At 44.0% G+C, this 23,014-nt stretch overlaps 1 protein-coding gene across 1 annotated transcript in view; it reads right to left on the reverse strand.

Annotated features, from left to right (window-relative positions):
- The window catches only part of gli3 (GLI family zinc finger 3), a 92,921-nt gene that overhangs the window by 58,215 nt on the left and 11,692 nt on the right, over positions 1–23,014 (reverse strand). Inside the window, exon 2 of the mRNA XM_034108281.1 lies at positions 17,842–18,015. Within this exon, the coding sequence (XP_033964172.1) occupies positions 17,842–17,974 (133 nt within the window). The 5' untranslated portion in view covers positions 17,975–18,015. The remainder of the gene's footprint in view (positions 1–17,841; positions 18,016–23,014) is intronic.

Consider the following 23,014-nt stretch of genomic DNA (forward strand, 5'->3'; position numbering starts at 1 on the left):
AACTGGCACATGTACGTTTCAGGGGTGCACAAAGAGCCATTGCAACTCTTTCCCCCATTGCAGCCATTCCTAAAAGCCTAAACATCAGAGGAGGTGTTGTTGTACCTCTGATCCAAAGCCAGACATATGCTGTGTTCCACCTTCGGACTTCTCAAAGCCCTGTTGTCAGTGGCACAAACAGGTTTTGGCTGGGGAGCACATGGAGAGCGAGCAAGGAGGAGAGGAGTGAAGGATATACAGTGAAATCACAAAACACTTCTTCAAAGCTCCTCTCCTCCTGTGCAATAATCTCTTGCTCCTTTTTTTCTTTCTCTTGCAAATCGACTCCAGGGAAGGACTCAAGATTCCCCAATTAACAATGAGAGGGGGAAGAAAAATTCCAGCAGCTGGCTACAGTTTAATAAGAGCACCTCTCCAAGCGGCTTAGGCTTATGTACCTGATTCACCGGGCCTGGCATTGACGCTATAGACACAGGGAATCATTCACGATTAGCGCAGGCTGAAAGACGAGGGAAAGAGAGAATGCTCAAACTCCAGCAACCCAACACAACAAGAGTTGGGTTGCTACATTTGATTCAATGGGGGATTACTGCAATTGTGTGAGGTATTTTTCTGATCAACTTTTGGGCGGAGAGGCTCAGTGCCACAAGGAGCTTGGTAGCTTCCCACAACCGAGTTCAGTTCGGCATTATATGAAGGTTATCAAGTCCTAATGGAGCTTCCTGTGTCTGCCTAAACAGAGTGACATTCGATAAACTTCTTGACATACAAATATTTCAAATGTCAGAAGGCAGAATGAGGTCAGTACCCTGGTAACTGTGGGCAGGGTAGTTGGCAATCCCCAGTTCAAGTATTTGACAGAACTCCGGAGAACTTCATCATACATTAAATTCTCTCCCTTTAACTTTGTGCTAATGTTTGATTCTGTCTCTGCAGAGTGAATCCGTGGTGGTACATTATTTAACTATCAGCTTGTGACTGATGTTTGGACGAATTGCAGAGAGAGGCATGGGCAGGTCAGGATGTTCCCTCTCCTGGTTAGCAGTCTATTGTCAGCAGCTGATTTCCCACACAGCGCCCGCAAATGCCCTCTTCAATATTCATCTAGGCAAATTCGACGACTCCCACATCTCAATGTGGCTCTCGGCAGCCTACGTCCCAACCCCCTGCTCCACAGCCCGCAGTTCCAGCCTGTTCTCTCCGCCGCCAGGGGTCCACTGGGACGCACCCAGAGCTCAGCATCTCACACCAACCAGCCTCCAGGCCCCGGGGCTGGGGAGGGGCAAATCAAAGCCTGCTTGGCGCCTTCCTTCTTCCCTGCGCTCACCTCAAATCAGCCTCACAGCGGGGTTGTATCATGGCAACCCTCCGCCTGCCCCTAGCTACCCCTTATTCACCCATTAGGGGCACAGGCCCACCATAGAGCAGCCCGAAACCCCACTACCATTTCATCAGGGCCACATTGTGAGGCAGCAATGAGCTTTGCAGTGAGAGGGCTGAAAGCCCTGACTCTAAAATGCACACTGATGCGTTTTTGATCATGGATAGTTATGGCTTTTAAGGTTTTTCACTCAAAGGGCACCGGCCTGCATTCTTTGAGGAGTCAAACACCAAGAGATGCATTTGATCAAGGCTTCAAAGCGAAAAAAGGCCATGTAATGCTCTGATTGGCTTACAGACTGGATAAGCATTGCTTCAAATTGTCATGAGAGAGCTGTGATCAGCCCTAACCTGTTAGTTATGTATACTGTCCTCTCTAACAGTATAAAATGATTGTGTGCTAGCTAGGGCAGAACTATGTCCATTTGGGATAGTGGGTCTTTTAGGGTGGATCTGGGCACAATGCCCACCAGACCAATGTGGCCCAGCTTTCCACTGGGCCTCAGCATTGGAATCCCACTTCTGACACCAGAGTGATCCGGACCAAGTCTGTGGCACTCAGATTAGGAACAGCTCGCCAAGAGAAATGGATATCCTGCCAAAGCAAAGAAACACAGAGCCAACAGTTTGGCGAAAATAGAAAAAATAATACAGTAATTTCAAGCATATCAAATTCGATCCAAAATGCCACTGTGGATGTTTCCCACCTTGCAGTATAAAATCATAGAGTTCTTTCACTTCACTTTTAAAAGTTCAAACTTTAGGGCCATGGCATGTTTGCTCCCTAAATATTCTTGTATGTCAAATGTGCATTCACACATTCTGGTGCATGTGTCCCCATTAAGACAGTTAGCCTGCACTTACCAGGAGCTGGATAATTAGACACTTCAAAGGCACCTGCCCGCCATCCCAAAGGGGGCAGGAATCACAGAGCCCCGCCCTGTTTAAAAGCATGTTAACTCCTATCTGAGGCTAGCAGGCTAATTTAACTCTTGACATTTGATATCTAAGGAATGAGAGGGATCAGCCATTTAGCTGGAACAGGATTACCCCCCCTCACACCATCCCTCCTCGTCCTCCCCTTCCTCTCCCTCCCCTTCAACCCAAAAACCCCCTCTCCCAGTCGGGCCGGATTCATTAATTTTCCCGCTGCTAAGCACTTTATCAATGACTGGTGAACGTCTAAGTCCAGAGTGGACCCGCTCCCTCTCTCTTCTGTGGTGATTAGGCCTGTGGATGTTGAGATCTGTCCGTCTCATTCCCTGCCTGCTCTGTTGCTGCTCATCTATTCTCGCACCTGCTATGCAGCTCGGCAAAAGAACCATGTTTGAACAACACTTAGACTATGGTCCATTTCCAGGTCATTTTCATAAAGGTCTTACTCTACAAAAATGCCTAAAAAGTTGGAAAATTACTTATCACTCTTCTTATTTCCTTTTGCAATGAATAGCTTTGATGTGCTGCATTGGTGTCTTAAATGTACTGTAACACACTCCCAACCAGGCTTACTTTATGGTGTTCCTTTCTCAGATTCAGCCATTTTCACACCGATCAAATTGCAATCTGAATTTACATCTGTCACAAATGCCTGAATATTGTGGTCCAAAATCGGCTTAGCTTTGGCACAGAACGATATGTTATAATAGCTGGTAAAGATGTCATCCATTGAAACCTGTATTCGTATTTGACCCCAGACAAATATTCTAATACAGCAGGTAACCTTTGACATATCACTGGGAGAGAGGTGCTGGAAATTAATTTGCATCCATAACCCTACATTAGTCTCAGTCTAATGCCTTCTGCTGAATGTCTACATTACAGGTTGAATCAGGGGCTACACATGAGGTGACGGATCTGGGTTAAATGAACAGCATGCATGGGCCTTTGATGCAGCAGCTGGTTCTGCTTATAGTTTCTAACCCGTCACATTTGGACATACGGTCTTTTTACCAGAGAGCATGACAATCAGAATTCCAAACTACAAGCCAAGAACACAACTCAACTGACTCGTTCACTCTGCTCCCACAATGAGGGGCTGTTCTGCACATACGTTAAGTCATCTAGTGCTAAAAAAGAAAGGGAAAAATGCTAATTAAATCTACATTCTGCCTTTACAGCTTGACACATTAATTATCTAAAATAACATTAGTTCATTTTTCCACAGTTTTTTCAAAAGGTGCCAAATCCCCCCACAAAGAACTCTTTATGAACCTTTCAATCAGCGTTTGACTCCCAAACATCCTATCATCATTACAGCTGACGGTTGGCTGCAAAATCCCAGACCTGACCCTCACCCGCCCCCAGCGTGTGATATGAATGGGAGGGCCCGCTTAATAAACAGGGTGTAATTCACCCTTGTCCCCCTTTAACTACAGGTGAGACCTGGACCCCTGCATTACAGCAGGCGGGGGAAACTCTGCAGATTAGAGGATCTGCTGTGTTGGCCAAACAGACTTAACCACTGTCTGCGGGGAAGGGGCTGGAGGTGGGAAGGGGAAAGGAAAAGGCCCAATGTCTTCTATGTGATCAGATAAGTGGGTCTGTGGTGCAATAAAGAGAACAATTCAGAGGAAAGCACTATGTTTGAATATTATGGCTATTGCCTGCAGTAATCATTGTATGTCACAGGTCAGATAAGCCGAAGCTCAAATCATTCACTAAGCCGACATGTGATAAAGAGAGTAGTGATTTGAGGAGTCCATACTTCTAAGCTTTGGATAAGCATGAAAAAAGTGATTTTATTTGTATTTGTATTAAAAGGTGGACTGTGCATAAGTAAAAAAGACGCATTGGAGATATTAAAATATCCACATGGTTCTGTTTCCTGCACCACTTGTTTTGGGGAGGGGCCGATGTTACCCTTTTTGTTCACTTTGAGATGTTTTTGTGTGACCATTGGCCATACTGGGCAGGGTCTTTTTGGTTGACTGATATTAAAATCTGGCCCACTCTTGCTTGCTTCTCAAATGGTACCCAAGCTTTAGATGGATACCGCCACATGATGGTCCCATGCCTTTTTCATTTAGTCTGCCAAAGTGAACGTTGCTCTTTTAGCACATGCCCACATACTATGTAGCTTCCTAAAGAATCCTTACCTTCCTTACTCCATAGGTCTCTTTCGGTCTTTTGCTTTCCCCTCTCAGTAATGAGCTCTCCTCATGTATGACCTCTCCTGTCACTCCCGCCAGTCCAATCCTCCTTTCCCCACTCCACACTCGCCTCCTTCTCTAATCTCTGCATTACTTTGCCGTTAATCCCACATTCCACACGAGGATGGCCTGTGTGGCTCAGGTGACACATTGCCTTCATAATCTGCTGTTCAAATTGTATCAGTAGGATGGGAGGGGAAACGGTGTTTAAAATCATCATAGTAAAAGACTGTTTAAGCTAGGATTCACCTGTAGCATGTATTCCCTTCCCTCTCCATCCTTCATTACCCTTCCTCTTCCTCACTTCATCCCACCTTCTGTATCTCATTGGCACTTTATTCCCACTAATCTCTTGTTACTCACTCCTGGTTTCCAGATATCATCCCTCATTCTCCCAATTCCCATGTATTTCGGAAATCTCCTCAATCTCCCCTCATCCCTTTCCCGCACATTCCCTCCCTCTCTTCCATCCACTACCTCCCTCCATCCATCCTTCTCTGCCTCCCTCTCCAGAGCCGCAGTGGGACTGTCGGACTTACGCAGCCCCATGCTGAGCTGCTCCAGAGCCAAGCCAGAACAAAGAGCCCATTGAGCCGCACAGAGACATAATGTGGGCCGCCTTTGACAGCACCGAAGATGAAGTCATGAGGTCGCCAAAACAGTTAATAAGGGTGGCCCAATCCTCCAGCTGCAAGTGTGTGTGTGTGTGTGTGTGTGTGTGTGTGTGTGTGTGTGTGTGTGTGTGTGTGTGTGTGTGTGTGTGTGTGTGTGTGTGTGTGTGTGTGTGTGTGTGTGTGTGTGTGTGTGTGTGTGTGTGTGTGTGTGTGTGTGTGTGTGTGTGTGTGTGTAGTGTGTGTGTGGTGTGTGTGTGTGTGTGTGTGTGTGTGTCGCAGCTTGGTGCCGTCGAGGAAAGTGAGAGAAAAGGAGAGATGATGTGTCTGCATGCACACATTACTGAGTATCCACAGTAAGCAACGCATGTGTACATATCTTAAAGCATGTCGATGGATAAAAAGCTTTTAAGAGCGTAATGAGATACTCCATGACACTCAAAAATGTGCTCAATCACTTTGTAAATACCACAGAGGAATAACAAAACCTTCAGAGAATTGCACTTTTAGTTTTGGCTTCGCTCCAGCTGCGTTGAAGAACCACACCCCCACCCCACCGGCGCCCCCCTTTCCTTATTGGAGTCTGTCTGGCGCAAAGTCTGACATGAGACACATCTCCGCGGGACTGGAGCTGTCGCTGCGAGGCCCACACTCCGAACATCATTAGACTTACAGCTCCAGGTGAGATCAGGCAGGGTAAGAGAGACAGAGAGAGGTGCATGTGTATTTGTGTCTAGCTGCAAAAGCATGCATGTGGGAGATTAGGTTCAAGTATTAATCTCAATGCCTCTGAATGGACATGGCCTATTAAAATGCCTTACGGAACCACTCGCTTGTCAAGAGTCCTCCAGGCTGAGTTGTGCTCAGGACAGGGGGAGGAGAAGGAGGAGGCAGGGAGGGAATGGTGAAAGACAGCTATGCAATTGATTAACATTAGAAGGACTTGCTCAAGTTCAAATTGCATGGCCCCTCTGCTCTAAGCTACAGACATTTGTTTCCCCGCAAGTAGAATGTTTCTTTCAAACCCTGTCTCTGCTACACATCTGAGTTCAATTCTCCGCATGCCCTCTCTCTGAAAATCAATTCCTCCTCCTCTCCTCTGCTCTTTCCTCCAGCTCTGTGAGCAGACCAGGGCGAGGGGATTACACTGTCCCTCCCCAGATCCAAGCAAGACTACAAATGGTTCTTATCAACTGACACCCTCCTGCCATCCAGGAGGAAGAGGCAGAAAAACTGGCCTGGCCCGAGCGCAGAAGTGTTTCTGGGCTGAGTCGGCCAATCGTGGCAAGTCTTTTCACACTTAAAGTCGGAGCTATTTACGAGAGCCCTGGGAGAAATGCGTACGCCGCACCGGAGGGTGGGAAGAATGGAGGGAAGAGAGCCGTTGCTTCTCAACCTCTGCTTCTAATCAATCACCAGAAATCACTGCCATGGTTTATGGCCTTTGATCCTAGCTCCTCTTTCACACTGCGAGGGAGAGAGTCGGGGCGGGGAAAGGGGGGGGGGTTTCAGGGAGAAGGGTGAGAGTCAAGGCCCAGAGGGTGTAGAGGTCAGGGGAGAGAGATTATGGAGTAGAGGGCCTGAAAGCATGTCTTGATTCAATCCAGTGAGTTTTGAGCAGTGATCTGAAAGTGACCTGAAATACACCAGCTATTTCCAGGAACAAATATGTTTTGGCCCTAGACCAAAATGCTGCTGCATTCAGATTCTGCATGTTTTTCACAACTGGACTCGGACCAAAAACGTCTTCATGTGATCTTAGGACAGTACGTTCATATGCTGTGTCTCTGAAACTAATGACAGAAATGTTTTTATTGACCTTCGTAACTTCTTTAAAATGTAAATAGTGATTTATCATTTAACAGCTGCCACCATGCCAACTAAGAGAGACATTTACGAGGGGGAAGGCACACAAAAAGGCTTTATGGTACCTTCCCTTATTATGTTAGACGGAATGTACATTATGTAGACTAATAATGCGTAATTGTTTGGGTCTTAAAGTTACATCACACAAAGAAGCTAACATATAGATTATTTACATTCATTTAATATGAATCCTCTTTTGTTGAGATACAGAAAGCAAAAGATCAGCTCAATAGTAGGACGTGTTCTTCTTTATAAACTCCAACCCTGGTGGCAACCCCACTAGTTGCTTCTTCTTTCCATTCAACAAGAATCCAACTGTGGTAAGGAGGCGTGAGCGGGTGAACAAAACAGAGAGGACGCGGAAAGAACACACCACAATAAATCCTCCTGGCAGGGTCAGGACACCCCTGCTTTGTTCCTCCTGGCAGGAGGGAGGCCACTGATGCCTACCGACAAATGGACAGAATGGTAGAATAATCAACTACTGTTTCCCCACTTTATGGGTTTATGAGTTTATGGGGCCCTTGGTCTCCCCTGCGCCTCCCTCTCAGAGAGGAGTGAGATCTGACAGGGCCGTAGTGCTGCTGGGATGCCGCAGGGCCGGGCTTTTCCATGTACCCCCCGATCCTCTCACACAGGGCAGGCTGATTCGTCTTTGTGAGGCCGCTGGTTAGCTCAGAGACTGTTCTCTGACCCGTGTGACCTCTGACTCCAAGGCCATTCTGGCTCTCAGCGTGTCAGTGAAAATGATCTCAGGTTCACCAAAGGAGCCATTGTGATGGTCAGCATGAACTATCGCAACGTATTAGAATTATAGATCTATGACTGAGATGTCAAATTGAGATTGCTTGAATGGATTATAGTCAAACGTAATGGAAATTAAATTGGCATGGGTCAGATTTTATTGGTTTGGCCCATCATCTATATCTGTAATAATCCCAATGTACTCTTTAAGTTAATTGCCACAATCCGGGAATGGGACACAACATAAACAAAAAATGTAACACTCGCATGAGTCCATCACAGTTTACAGACTAGATTCCATTTTCAACTTTGACTTGAAAAGCATGACCCAAATTGTATCTAGAAGAGTGTCTGGAGAGCGCTTTCACCAAGGCCAATTCCATATGAATGTAATATGTATATTTGGATGTGCTAAAAACGTAATGGGCTCTTTTACTGCCCATGCTTCATACTTACACCAAGTTTCATCAAATTTGGGCGAGTAGTTTTTCTTTAATCCTGCTGACAAACAGACAAACCAAAAAATTGCAAAATATATCCTCCTTGTTAGAAGTGAACATTAGAATTGACTTTGAGGGCTAATGTTCAGGGTCCAAGCCATATGTCTTGCTACATCCACCAGTGGCAAACAAGTTGGAGGATCACTGACCAAAAAAACAAAGATGCAATTCCACTACAAAGCTAAATTCTGGAGGCATCTTCACAGCGTGCAAAAAGTCTCAGCAGTGGCTTATATTCATCTTCCAGCAGTGAGGGAGCTGTGGAGCTCCAGCAGGCAGATTTGAGCATGCAGATGTGTGCCCAACTAGGGAGGCCAGGCTGGGCTGGCCTGGGCCGGGCAGCTGAGGTTCCCCTCCGCCCTGAGTAAGTAGCGAGGCTAAGCTAAGCCTGCTCCTCAGCGCCCCTTTGAGGTGGCTCTGCCAAAGCCTAGTCCCCTGCTGCTGTAGGAAAATTGCCTTCAGTGCAGAGGTCCATGAAATGGCTATGGCTCAACAGTGAAGGCAAAGCAGATCCACAATGTGCACATGGGCCAGTGTGACTTTACAACCCAAATCTACAGGTAGATTTTATATATCCATTTGTGTTTTCTCTAAAACTCCATGATGTACAATCATGAAAATGCTGTGGATAAACAAGTATTCTTAATTTCTGCTTATATAATAAGTTTTTATATATTATATTTTATGTATTAGTTATGTACCATACAGAGGTCTGTTGACACTAAAAGCCAGTTTTCCTGTGAGGGGTTGTGTGTCAGGCTCTATAACGCCTCCTCCATTGTGCTGTTTGACCCGTGGGCCAGCCAGAGCTCCCATGAGGTCCTTTATCCCTCCATCAGTCCTCTCTCATTAGCCCCCACAGGCAGAGCCCAGAGTAGGGTAACACAGAGGGGCCCCTGCTTCCTCCACTGGTCCCCATGAAATACATACAGCACAAATACAGATGACAGAGATCACCTTTTAGCAGCAGGGATGCACAAAGTGTTTTCTGTAAAATTACTACTTTTTACTTCTTCTAAAATATATTTAAAAAAATAAACGATATATTCCTGCATTATATTTAATATTTAAATCCTGAAGATGAACAAACTAAATCACTTGTATTGTCAGCCAGTGTCTGCCGTGTTCCTGTTAATTTTGCTAATAATTTTTGTCTTCAGTTACACAAATCAACTGGAATATATTTGTTTTCTAGGGGGGATAAAGAGTTGAAAGCAGAGGGGGGGGGGGGGGAGGAGGAGGGGCATAGAGGCAGGACACAGTGGAGAAACAGTTGATTATGAGTCGCCAATCAAGTGATCAATGATTTCATTAATAAGACGATCACGCGCGCTGTTCATAGCTGTGACACGGGCTGAGGATGATCCGCTCCCAATGCTCCATTTCCCGCAAGCCTCCCTCCCTTCCCTCCCTCCCTCCTGTCCTTCTGAAATTGCCTCCCTCTACCAACAGGGGAACGCCAAGGAAAAAAGGGATGGAGCGGGGGTGTTGACGGGGGTGGGGGTTTAGTCATGAGGGAGGGATGGGATGGCGAGGGGCGAGGAGGGAGGAAGAAAAGTGAAAATCCATTTGAAACCCATTTTCAATTAGGGGTCCCACAAGCTGTTATCACAGGTGTCCCAGAATGGGGGCCCGTAAGTGAAAATGTCTCCTATCCGTTTCTGAAATGAAACCTTATCTGGGAGGCACAAAGATGGCGGGGACAGCGTATCTGTAAATTACTTTCCATCCCCGCTGTTAACGGGAACTTTATTTCTGTCAGATGACATTCCCCTCTATTTACTGTTGATCATTTAAATGGCTGCCTAAAAAGAAGGTGGCCTCATATCCCCTCCTCTCTCTCTTTATCATTCTCCCTTCTCTTCCCATCAGGATTTTTTTCACAGCACTTCTTTTTCTTCTCCTAAACACTTAGTCACACTCTCTGTTTGCTTAGGGAGTTCTCTCTAACCTACACGAAAGCCTATCATTTGTTGCCCTTTAAGGCTTAACTTGTTTTCCTCTGAGACCCTTGCTCTTGCCCTTTTAAGCATGACCATTAAAAGGTCTCAACACTTCATAACCTGCTTAACAGAGTCTGTGTTGCATTAAAACAGCATTCCCTGACACATTTCTGAACTGTGTTCTGTTGTTCTGCTTCCAATTTTCTCTTCTCACCCTATTACGTCCCGTTAACTCTCTCTTTCCTAAAATCAGCAGCACTCATATCTTAAAACTTTTTCCCTGTCTTTTCCCCTTTAACCAATCCTTTAGCCCCCACCCTGTTTTGTCTCCTTTTTTTTATTAGCAAATTATCCCATGACGACAGGATTTATTCAGCCAGGGAGCATGGACATCTTTTCTTTTTTTTTTGCCTGGGACCCAACAAAAGAATCAGGGGACTTTGTGGTCCACCTGCCTGCCGAATGATGAGGGTGGGAGGGGAGAGCAGCCCCCCGAACCCCTCCTAAAGAGCACCAATCACAGCATTGTTGTGGCACAGTCGGCTCTTTTGAGCTGTCAGTGCAAGAGGAGGGGGCACAAAGATGAATGGCACACAGGATGAAGCCACCATTTAGCCAACCATGTGGGAACGCTCTACTAGGACTCAATAATTACTCTGGGCCTGCTCAACTTAGACAAAACTTACATACTAGGGCCAAGAGAGGAAGGCAGAGTTGAGGAAGAGAAGTATGTCGTGGAAGTTTAGGGAAAGTTTTAGAGCGTAATCTGTTTCCAGACAAAAGCGCAGTTTGCTAATCCGAACACCAGCTTCAAATCTGATCAAAACTGAGCCCAATCACATAGGAAAGATTGCTTTGGAAAATAAATATCCACCACTCCACCTGCCATCCCTACTTTTTTCAACTTTTCACAACTCATGCTGTTGCCTGGTGAAGCACAGGGTTTCCTACATGCTGAGATCGGGGGCCGCTCCTCTGCTTGACTGGGGAAATATTTCGCCCGGGTCTTCCTCAGAAGAACCAGTCACTGGGGTTCCACAGCTGCTCACAATTACCTTTTGTTTGCATGGAGCGGTGGGGCAGAGGCTACGGGGGTTAAAGTTGAAGCGAGTGTAGGGTTACACCTGATAAGAGGTTATGAGTTCTAGGGGCGACTTGGGAATGTGCTGTAATTATAACAAAACAAAGAATGTGTAAGCTATCGTCTGATTCCGAGAGAGAGATTGGGATCTAAAAGGGACCTTTCTCCGCAGATCAGTATCATCCCTCCCTTCGTCAAGTGAATTATAAGACTACTGTATTCAAGGGAGTGCAACTTTCTCTTCTGACGTGGCTCAGGAGACAAACCTTATGCTGTTCAAACCTGTAATTACCAGCACATTACGAAGAAAAATCCACAATCACAGTGCCAAATTACATCCATGCTTTTTCCACAACAAACTTCTTTTTTTTTCCTCGCTGTCCCTTTAATTAATAAAAGTGTGCTGGCCATCTGGGAATGAGTAAGAGTGAGAGTTTCCCCAAGACGCTTAAAGATGCATTACCTTACCCACTTCCTGTGATAACTCCCATATGGGGAGCAAGTCACAGCAACGTCATTTACCCTTTTCTGCACTGTTTGTCTCCTCTTCACACTTGGGATGATCCCATTTGACGTCAGCATAGTTGAAGGGGGATGGGATAAACTCCCCTTACCAGCTCCGGATACTAGTGCCAAACCTCCATACCCAAAAACCTCCAAATCCTCTCACTGCTAATGAGCACAGCTGCAGCTTAAGCCGCGGTGATCTCAACTCTGGTTTTGTTATGACTTCAGCTTGATGCTCCGAGGCTTTCTAGCCAAACTAAAAAAAAATATTGCATCTAATATTCCTCATTCCAGGATCTGAATTAAGAATGAAAGGCTAAATGGAGGCAGGCTTGATGAACTGTAAGCTCCACACAGCTTTTAATAGCATGTGTTGAAGACATTGCTATGTAAACATGCCAGAGTTTTGCTACCAGCGAGAATTGAATGTGACTCACCACAAGAATAGGGGGAAAGTAAACATAAGTAACATGTGCAAGGGTTCATGCACGGTTTCAGCGTGTCTGTTTATTTGTTTTCTCTGTTTGTCTCTCACCCATTACATTTTGGAGCGGATTCAAATCACAAAGCTAATACATAAACAATGTTTTATTCATTTGGAGTCGGAAAAGTCCGCAAAACTGTGTTTCCAATAGGGAAAATTCATGGCAACACAACTCAAAGTTGGGAAAAAATCTCTGAAACAGCTTTAAGTATGTCTTATAAATGCTGCGAGCAATAAGAAATATGAAAAATCGAAGTGACCATGTTGTTTCCAAGACTTAAAGCAACACAACAAAGTGGGAAAATGAACTAGTAGGTATACTAGAATAGATTTATATTGTGCACTTTTCCAAACTTTTGTTTCTCATACAGCATCTCTCTGTATAGTATGTGTATTCACTCTCTGTCCTAAACGGCTTGTTGGAGCTCCTGCCCCCCCCCCCCCCTCCCTTTGAGCCCAGTGTGCTCTGATTGGTCAGCTCGCCCACTCTGTTCTGATGAGATCACCACCGTTACAGCGGAACATCAGTGATTATGTGTTACAATGGCGTTAGCAACCAGAAAATGACACCAGTAATGACAAACAGATGAGAATGCTGCACGGGGTCTCGGTGCCGTGTTGGCGGGACGTTGTGAGTGTGAGCTGGGTTCATTTCCTGCTTGCTGCGTGGGGTCTGTGAGACAGCGAGACATCGCCAATGGACGCGGGAAGGTGGGGATGCTGAGGGGGCTGCAGCCCCATCTGCGAGGCTCCACTAGCACCCGCACCCCCGTGTGTGTGAGGAGCTCCACGGATTGGTACGTGGGCATGGGCACGTCACTGTACCCAGGAGGAAAAAAAAGAGAAATCTCCAACGAGGCGTTCTGGGGCAGCACAGACAGGTCTTTTCTGTGTTAGAGTTGTACTCGCTACAGGGTGTACTTTGAGGGTTTGTGACTTTGTAGACCGTTTACATGCAGAAAAACCTTCATAACACAAAAGGAGACGGGTAATAACCGGAAAAGCATGACATGGAACCTTTAAATGACGGATATACCCTTCTATACCGGAAAGTATAATTTATTAACACTGTAAACTTGACAGTTTTTTTAACCCGCACCGCCTAGTGGTTGAAGCACGTTATTTAATTTTTTTGTTGAATATGTTATATTTGATGAAACAATTTAAATATTAAGAGTAGCCTATATACAAAATAGCGGGAAAGTAGAAGGTCAATGATAGAAATATAGAATAGAAAATATCAAGAAGATACTGTAGTGATCTCTACAATAAAACAGTTTAGTGCAGGGAGTCCAAAGATATTAATAGGAGGATGTGCAAAACAGACAAACTAATAAGGCTTTATTTAAACATTAAAGAATACTTTAAGGTCTTCTTTTGAATAAGAAAAAAACTTTGGGGGTATCTACAGATAAATATTAAGCCTGACTAAGTACTTAACGTCTAATATATTGCATAGTTTATTTTGGCACTTGACAATCACCTTCCCTGAATTTTACTCAGGTGTAACTAGAGTCTGCTTTAAGGGTTATATTTCACATCATTAATCAGAATCTGCAAAGTAACTAAAATAAATGTAGTGGAGTAAAAATACCAGGTTAACCTCTGAATTGTAGTGGAGTAAAATTACAAAGTAACAATAAATTGCATGTTGTACATGCTGGTGCCGTGTAACAAAAACATTTCCCAACTTGGGATCAATAAAGTATATCTTATCTTAAGATGATCGATGGCTAATGCCATATTTGCAAAATGTGCCTCTGAACCTTGACAAGTGCATGTTTCAGGCTCATCAATTAACAACAGGAGGGGTCACAGACATAAGACCAGCTATTAAATAAAGCTATTCTGACCATAGCTGTCATGTGGGTATATATTAATGCTGCCCAATATGGACAAAAGCAATATGTTTTAAATGTGATAACACCAATGTGTACACATTTTAATACTGGCAACTAATTATGGGAAATACGAAAACGTCTTTTAAAACTACAATTCCCAGTAGAGACGTGCCATACAACATGTGGCGAAACACAATTAGCCAGCATGTGTAGTTCTGGAGGGTGAGGCTGGACCCTTTCGAGTCTAGTTTTGGAAAGTCTGCCGTGGTTTCATTCCATTTCAAAGAGCTGTTTGACGCTCGGCGTAACCTTGGCGCACTGCCACTCCAACATCCAATCACAGAGCTTGAGGACTAATCACGGGGTTTGTCAAGCAAAGCGGATGTTGTAGTCCCAAACAATAGCTGAGGATTATGGGTAGTGTAGTGTCTTCGGCCATCCTAAACTCCGAAAAAACTATTTGTTTTCTCTGAATCAACTGAAGTTTTTTAGTGGATGAATACGGCAGATATCACTGTAAAATCAGTTGACAGTGAGGGGAATACTTCCGGTTTTATTATGAAAACTTCGAGACCGGAAATACTGTTTTCACCCCGTGAGGGTTGACGCCAACTTTACATGGACGCCGCCGTCAATAGAAATGAATAGGGGAAAGACGTAGTATATACACGTTCTCCTAGCGAGACCTCAAATCATCTTCGTAATATCTATCAAACTATAGATCCTTCACATCCACTGGACCTGGATTCTAAAAGTACAATATACACTTCTCGCTAGAAATCTAATCAAAAAGCATTTTAATGGCCAAACTATTCTACAATTTAGGATTTTCCAGAGAGGGTTATTTGTGAATAAACGACCCTCCGGAGCGTTTGCAATCAACGAGACATTAGACCAGGGGTCGGCAACCCGCGGGCAGAGATGAGGTCGTTACTAAAAAAAAGTAATATATTACATATTACATATTACTTTAAAAAAAAAGTAATATATTACACTACTTCGTTACTCTCTACATAAAGTAATTCGTTATTTTACTCGTTACTTTACTCGTTACTTTACTCGCAGGGCTGGCCCGCTCCTCCCTACAGGCAGATCACGCAGACTGCTAAAGTTTCAAATGTTCTCTTTAGTTCAGTTTCCATAAGACTGATCCAGATAGCTCCTGAATGTTTTCATATCTGACCATGGCTGTCCTCTGTCTCCTGCTATCTGTATATTTTGCGCAGTCTATCTCTGCTCACGCTGTTGCGTCAGCGTGTTCTCCTGCGTGTTGGCTATGTGTTGCACTGGAGCCAGACTGGAGCACACCGCAAAGACTTCAGCCGAGCACGTACGAACTGCGCATGCGTAAGTGGCAATAACTCTCCTTACCAGCAGGCGGCGGTAGTGTGTATTCGTCATTCAAAACAGGCAACAACCGGAAAACAGAGAAGAAGAACAGACTACGTGTGTGATATAAATAAACAACAGCTATGTGCGTTAGCTTCACCTTAGCATGTGTTCTTTGCAGGTGTTTGTTGAGGTTTGATTATGACTGATTTTAGAAAGTAACGAAGTAACGCGTGTCGGGGCAATGTCAGTAACTGTAGTGTGATTACTGAATTATAAAAGTAGCGCGTTACACTACTCCGTTACCGACAAAGTAATATTATTACAGTAACACGTTACTTTGTAACGCGTTACACCCAACTCTGCCTGCGGGCAACCCGCATGCGGCCCTTTAAGCCCTCTGCTCTGGCTCCCTTGAGCTTAGACAAAAATAAGAAGGAAATACAATAAAAGTATTTGTAGGACTATTTATATTTTGTTGCATGGTTGAAAATGTTTCGTATCTTGTATTTTGAGGTGATACTGTGACACATAAATAAAAAACAAAACGGTTTTAATTAGGTCAACTAAAATATGCGTCACATACTGCTACGGTCCTGCGCGAGCGCCTTTTCTTGGAGGCGAATAACCTGACCCCCGGCTCGATGAGCGAACTATGGATAAATCAAAGAAAACTACCGGAGGAACACAGGATTTAATTCTGTGTGGACAGAGTTGTATGCTTTCACAGCAAACGATGCTGGTTTACCGGTATGTCTGATATGTAGAGAGAAGTTGTCAACGGTGGTGCAGCCTTTACGTATCAAGGAACAACAAGGGAGAGGAAGACAGCTGACGATCTTCAGTCATAATTCAATGGGGTATGTAATTTATTTCAGAAAACACTTTTTGTTATATTCCATGGAATGCTCTTAACGTCCCGATAGCAATGAATATATTAAATGCGTTGACAATAAATACATACAAAAATTAATCCCTGGAAGCCGTAGCGCTGTAAAAAGCACGACCAATCATCTGAGCCGGCCCGGCTAAAATAACTGGAGTGCCTAACTGCCTGTCAGCCTTCCATCTGTGCACAAACTTATCTCGTGCCCTCATTGGTCATGTGCACGTTCGTGTGTGTTGGAGGAGGGACTCTGTAAGAAAGTCTGAAGGAAGAGGCATATTTTTTCCGGTTGTGTACTTTCAAATTCTAGCGCACTCGAGCTGGTTTCTCCATTCTTACCTACCCTACCTTTAACTCTTTTTAGGGTGCAGCTATATGTTTCATTTATTTCAAAGTGGGCCCATTTTAATAATTTTGTTTTTCCTTCAAATGTGCAGAGAAGTGCTGTGTTTAATTTATTTTAAAGTAGGCCTGTGTATTATTTTTAATTCTCCTTATAAGAGTTGTAGTTTTTGTCTGATATAACAATAAAATGAAATATGTTTTGCGGCTCCAGACAAAAAAATGTTTTGGAAAAAGGAGCAAAATGGCTCTTTTGGTCAAAAAGGTTGCAGACCCCTGCATTAGACCATATGCCGCAAATTGTTGTTTCTTACACGACCACTAGAGGTGCTAAACTTTAAAACGTGGCTATAGGTCGTAATAAGCTGCTGAACAATCGACCTATTTGGTCGTATTTTGGAGGAGGACAGGCTGGTTGGTACGTATGGTTACCACACATCTGTCTCTAATTCACAAATGTTTAGAAAACATCGGAACATGCCTGACAATTAATTATTGCAAGCCATTGTGACTTAAAGGTGGGGTAGGTAAGTTTGAGAAACCGGCTCGAGATACACTTTTTTGTTATATTCCATGGAATGCTCTTAACATCCCGATAGCAATGAATATCTTAAGTGCTTTGACAAAAAATCCATACAAAAATGTAATCTGTGGAAGCCGTAGTACGGTAAAAAGCATGTGGCAGATTTTTTCCGGCTGTGTATTTTCAAATTCTAGTGCACTCAAGCTGGTTTCTCCAAAATTACCTACCCCACCTTTAAATCAACATTCAGATAAAAATAGATTAAACTTATAATGGCATGTTACTACCTACAAGGTTAATTCAGATGAAAAAATGTTTTGAATTACCAGCAAAACCCTTACTAAAAATACTTACTTAATATGACGGTGTTGCTGGGTTTTTAAGTTTGGAAATTGTATTATACATTGTTTATTTTTTTAACTTTTTCAGCTGAAGAAACACCTGAAGGTCGCCTGTGAAGTGATAGAATTGATATGTGCTCAATCCCCTATAATCATCACATTCACTCATGCTTTTTGTCTCCATTACATTCCCATTACTCAACTGGTAAGCTGATCAATGCTCCAGCCTCTCCAAGAGTGGGTGTATTCCAAAGACCAAAATGATATGTACATTAGCCAGAGCGGCTGAGTGTGCAGTTAGAGGTGACACGTACCGTTTGAGGTGGTGCTGGAGGCCACCGCCTTCTCGCTGATGTCATTGCGCGCTGATGAGCCCTTGGTCGCCACAATGGTCTCCACCCTCTTCTTCTTTTCAGCTGCTGAACTGGCCTGGGACTGGGTTTCCATGGCGATTGCTCATTCCTCAGCACCTCATGGAGACGGGATAACTGGTTGGAGAAGAAAATTATGTTAAAGGAAAATACATAATCCGTTTTAAAAGCAAACCGATTGGTGCATTAAGTTTAAGAATTGCTTGACTAAAGTTAAACATTTCAACAAAAGAAGCTTCAATAGAGACTTCAACACTGAGGACCTTGTGAGAAAATCTTCAGATCCAGTCCTCTCTTTTCATGATACCCAAAGCAGACCACGGGTCAATCCACCAGCTCACCCTGATTTATTTTAACTCAAACCTGCTGGGCTCTGATCTGCTTGTCGGGAGTCAGATCTCCTCCTCCACTAACCGTGGTTAAATATCCAAATAAACACAATTTCGCTTACCTTATTTGAACTGTGTCACACTAAACTTTTGACTTCCTGTCAGAAAAAAACCTATATAAACATAGAAAGGCAGGACATCCTGACTAGGTTTTATATCTTAGAATAGAAGTAAAGGCAGCTTGTGGTTATACTGATAATCCTGCTCTCGCAGTCTTTCCAGAGAGAAAGCAGAAACCTTAAGGGGATACCACAGAGAGAGAAACATTCAGAATCGTGAAAAAACAAGGCTTGTTTGAAGGCCCTTTTGGGAATATCATGGTGCCGGGCAATTTTTCTTTCAAAGAATAAAGGTGGTTCAAGTTAATACTGTCTGTGGGTTTAGAAGGGGTTCAGCCAACAGTCTAGCAGACATGCTGCTCAGTTCAGCACCTCAGAGGCTGTCTACAAACTCAACTCAATCTAGGTCATGGAGGTCTCTGATTATGGAGACAACACAGTGATACACCGAAACCACTCATTTACACAAAGTACAGGACAGGTTCATTTTGATGCAATACAAGGCCTTTACTTAGACTCCATAAATCATGCATAATTAGTGGAAATATTTAGTCTGACTAACATTTTCCTTTCCAATAAGCACTAGTTAATTACCCAACTGTACTATTTAATTGTCCTCCAGCCTATAAACATGCATGGATACACAGGCCGGCCGGCAGTAAAGTAAGCTATAATACAAACAGAGGAGTGCTGCTGAAAGTACAAGAGAAGGGAGGTGGGGGGGGTATTTTTTTACCAACTCCCCAAGGAGGGAAAGCGAGGGGGAAGTGGTGAGGGGAGTAAACTTCAGACAAACACTGTGAGCTTTGTTTGTTTTTTTCCCCAACCCCCTAAAAAACCAGAGTCTGTCATCCATTCTGACCCGACAACAACATCTGTAAGCAATTGCTGGCTTACAAAAAAAGAGAAGGGGAAAAAAACACAATGCAATTACTCCCTTACCAATCAAAACAGAATTAAACAAGAGCTCGTCCTCTAATCACTCCCACATGAATACATGTGTAGCCGTCATCCACAACCAAAGACATTTCTGTCCTACTTGCACAGATATCATCTCAAATCACTGCTGCATGTTAGAGGGAATGCTTTCATTTCTTCTCAGTATGAGTTAATCGTCGGAATATGTGCGGCGCATGTACGTCTGCTCATGCAATTGTGAGTTCCTACCACTATAACAGATCATAGGTGCCACTCATTCACTTTCATCAGCAGAAACTGAAACAAGAGCGTGATCAAACGAAACTTTTTGGTCTCCCTCTTTGAAACTGTCATTACATCACTCTAATGACTGAACTTGAGCAAAAGCAGTGAACGGGGTAAAAAGAACTGGGAGGGAACCTACTTTACCGCCCTTACTGAACAGCTCCCAACATGCTTTGCGTGTAGAGTGATCATACATGTATGTGTGTGTGTGTCTTCCTGTCGCCCCCAGGTGAGGTTGAAAGAGCCGAAAGTGCAGTGAATATGAGGGTCAGGATCGGGGTTTGTAGGGGAGGTGAAGAGAAAGGGAGGCATTCCTGTGGTCGGGCAAATACTCACAAGTCCGAGCCACTGAAGCGTGTCCGACCGGTCTTTTGTGTTCCACTAGGCAGGCCACAGTTCCAAAGCAGCAATTAAAAGCAGGACCTTTTCACCCATAATCCCTCTGACCTGTACGCCCACACCCAATCCTGCAGATGTTCCTGTCTTTCCTTACGCCTTTCGTGTTGCTCATTTTTGCCCCTCTCCAACTTCGAAAACACTATATAACTCTACAAAAACACTTCCTTCAGTCTTCGTTTGTATCAATCAACATCATTTTCCTGTGTTTGTCCTTGAGTAACTAACCCTAGTCTGAATGTCATTTTCTTTAAGCACCTCCACTAAAGACCCACTAATGTACACAGCAGAGATATTAGCATCTTTATCGAGAGTACCTGCATGAGTTGTGTGTCACAGAGGCCTGACACAAAAGAATTACAACGAGGTATTGGTTGCTGTTGTGACTCAAAATTAATGTTAATTTCATATTAATGTCTTTCCCATGAAATGGCTGTCCTACACCCAATTAGAGAAGCGAGAAAGAGGGTGTATCTGTATTTGTGCTAAACTGTAATCCTTCCTCACAGAAAGGGAGGCGATTAAACAGGTTTAAAATACCACAATTCAGACTGTTCCCCCAGAAAAAACATTCTTATTTTATAAGCACATTAAGCAAATCAATTTAACATAAATTATACGCCTTTGTGACAAAGGCACTGAGTTGAAAGTCAACTGCAAATTGTACACATCAAAGTGAAACACTAAAATAAACTTTTGCCTTTGATAGAAAAAAAAATCAGTTTCTTTTTTTCTTTCTTCATGCAAGCTTAAATGACTGCTAACCCTATCAGAAATCACTGCCTTTTGTTATTTAAAGGCTCCATCTTCACAAGCTTAATTCTATGAAACTGCTTAAGGTGTACTTCCATCTGCACTGCATTCTGTCATTAGGATCACATTTGCAAATGCATGGCACACTCAGAAACTGAGGGACATTTTAATACAAACTCTTGAAGTGTCTTCTTAGATTTGGCAACCCCCCCTCACAGACGGGGTACTGTATTTGTGTTCATTTCATTAGGGCGACTGTTCAGTGTCGAGGGCCCCCCGAGGGGGAGACTGGCAGCGCCACAGCATTCATCATCATTACATCAGCGACCACCGAGATCTGCTATCTTAGGCTTATCAACACGGCACAAACGCACCGCAGCACAGCGAGTTAGAGGGGAGGGGAGAGATGGGAGATGGAGACGATTGAGGGAGATTGTGAGCAAAAGTAGGATAAGAGGGGGAGAAAATGAATGGAGCAAGGGTGGAGCATGTGTGTATGTGTGTTCATGATTGTGTGCATGCATGTGTGTGTGCACCTCTCTGTGCCCCTGCATGCCTGCACATGTTTTCCTGTGTGTACAATGTGTGTTTTTGCACATTTCGCAGCTATGCCAACAACATTAAGGGCTCCTGCACAGCTGGAATAACTAAAACACTGAGGGGCAAAGGGGGAGGAGGAGTCGGAGCCCTATAGCGAGATTAGCTGAATCTAGCAATAAAACAGAATACGCTGGCTCAGGCTGCATGTGTTTGCATTGGATAAGGTCAGTGAGGGGATGAGGCCCCTGAAGGAGACAGTGGAAGTGCTTGCTGGTGGTTGGAGGACCTGTCGTGGGTTCAATATCCCGACTGAGGAGGTGTTCCCGAACTCAATGGCTCTCAGAGGAAACCACATACTTAGGTTTCCATGCTGTGTTTAACGCTGCACTTAGGGCTTGCCCTTGGCCCTGGAAGGCAAAGGGGAAGGGGGGGATTGGGGATTTGGTGGTTGTGGCTCCCATTCACCAGTGAAACTTAACATTGTGCCCAGATGGCACTAAGTATGGCCTACAGCCGACGGGGACCAGCCTCAAGTAAGGGCCATTTAGCAGGAATTAGTCACACCCCGCCACACACACATATCAAATCCCTGATATGCAATGCAAACTGGTTTAGCGCTAGGCCTTCTCACCCTTTTGTAAACTGTGACATGTGACTGTGTCATTTACATGTTTCCATGTCATCCTACAATGAGTCCACCTTTTTACTGCGACACTAGGTTTTAAAAACGTATGGTTGATACTTCTTTTGAGATTATTTATTCATGATTTGAATCAGTCAATCATTTTATAAATGCTGCAGGGAAAATGTAATTCATATTGTATGTGTTTTCTGCATTACAAAATATACCTGTCTTTAATGTATCTTTACACCTAAGGTGCAGCATCGTAATTGCATTCCTTCAGAAAACAATCTGGACTGCTATCACTATGCACTGCTCACTATTTGAATAGGGAAAGCTTGCGAATGAGGGGTGTTTGTATTTTGTCAAGGACATACAGTACAACAACACAGCCCATCAGTAGCTTTCAGCGGAGCTAATAAGATTATCCTTGCATGCGTCTTGCTCCCTCAGACCCCTCCACTTGAGATGCTTTGGAGGGCTGGTGAGGGACCCTGTGTGTTGCACAGCAGAATGAGCTGAGTGCATCTTACATTCCTGGGTAACAAACCCAAACGATGTAATCGTAATGCTTACACGATGCTTCTTTTGCGCTCGCTACCCAGTAGATAAGGGGCAAATAAAGCATTCCCAACAATGGGAATGTTGAGCGTTTTCCCCACAGCCCCCTGCTTAATAGATTGTTTATTTATTTTGACTTTGCATTTGTTCGTGAGCCACTTGTGTCAGGGCAAGTGGGGCAGTGAGGAGTGAGACAATGGATATAGCAGGCAGCTTTGTTGCACTGGTGGCCCAGTTATGCGGTGTAGGTTTCCCCTGTTCTCCACTCCATGTTTTTCCCATACTAAAACGTAGAGCCTTTGTTTGATCAGACACTTTCCCTGATTTTGGAGAAGAAGGAAAATATGCTTGTGCCGCCATTTACTGGAGCAAACAATGCAACCTATTACTTCAGCAAAAAATAACATGAAGGTTATAAAAATGCCTTTTTTCTATAAGCTAAAGTTTGTTGACTTGAACTCACGGAGATTATGATTAGCATTAATACAAATATTGTCCACACTGTATCACTTTTCTTCTACATTTCTTCAGTTTATTACGAAATCAGTTGTTGGAGCAGCCACCATACTGTAAAGCTAACGTAACGAGTGGCC

This window comes from Pseudochaenichthys georgianus, chromosome 20 (genome assembly GCF_902827115.2).
Source record: "Pseudochaenichthys georgianus chromosome 20, fPseGeo1.2, whole genome shotgun sequence".
In the NCBI taxonomy this organism is placed as follows: Eukaryota; Metazoa; Chordata; class Actinopteri; order Perciformes; family Channichthyidae; genus Pseudochaenichthys; species Pseudochaenichthys georgianus.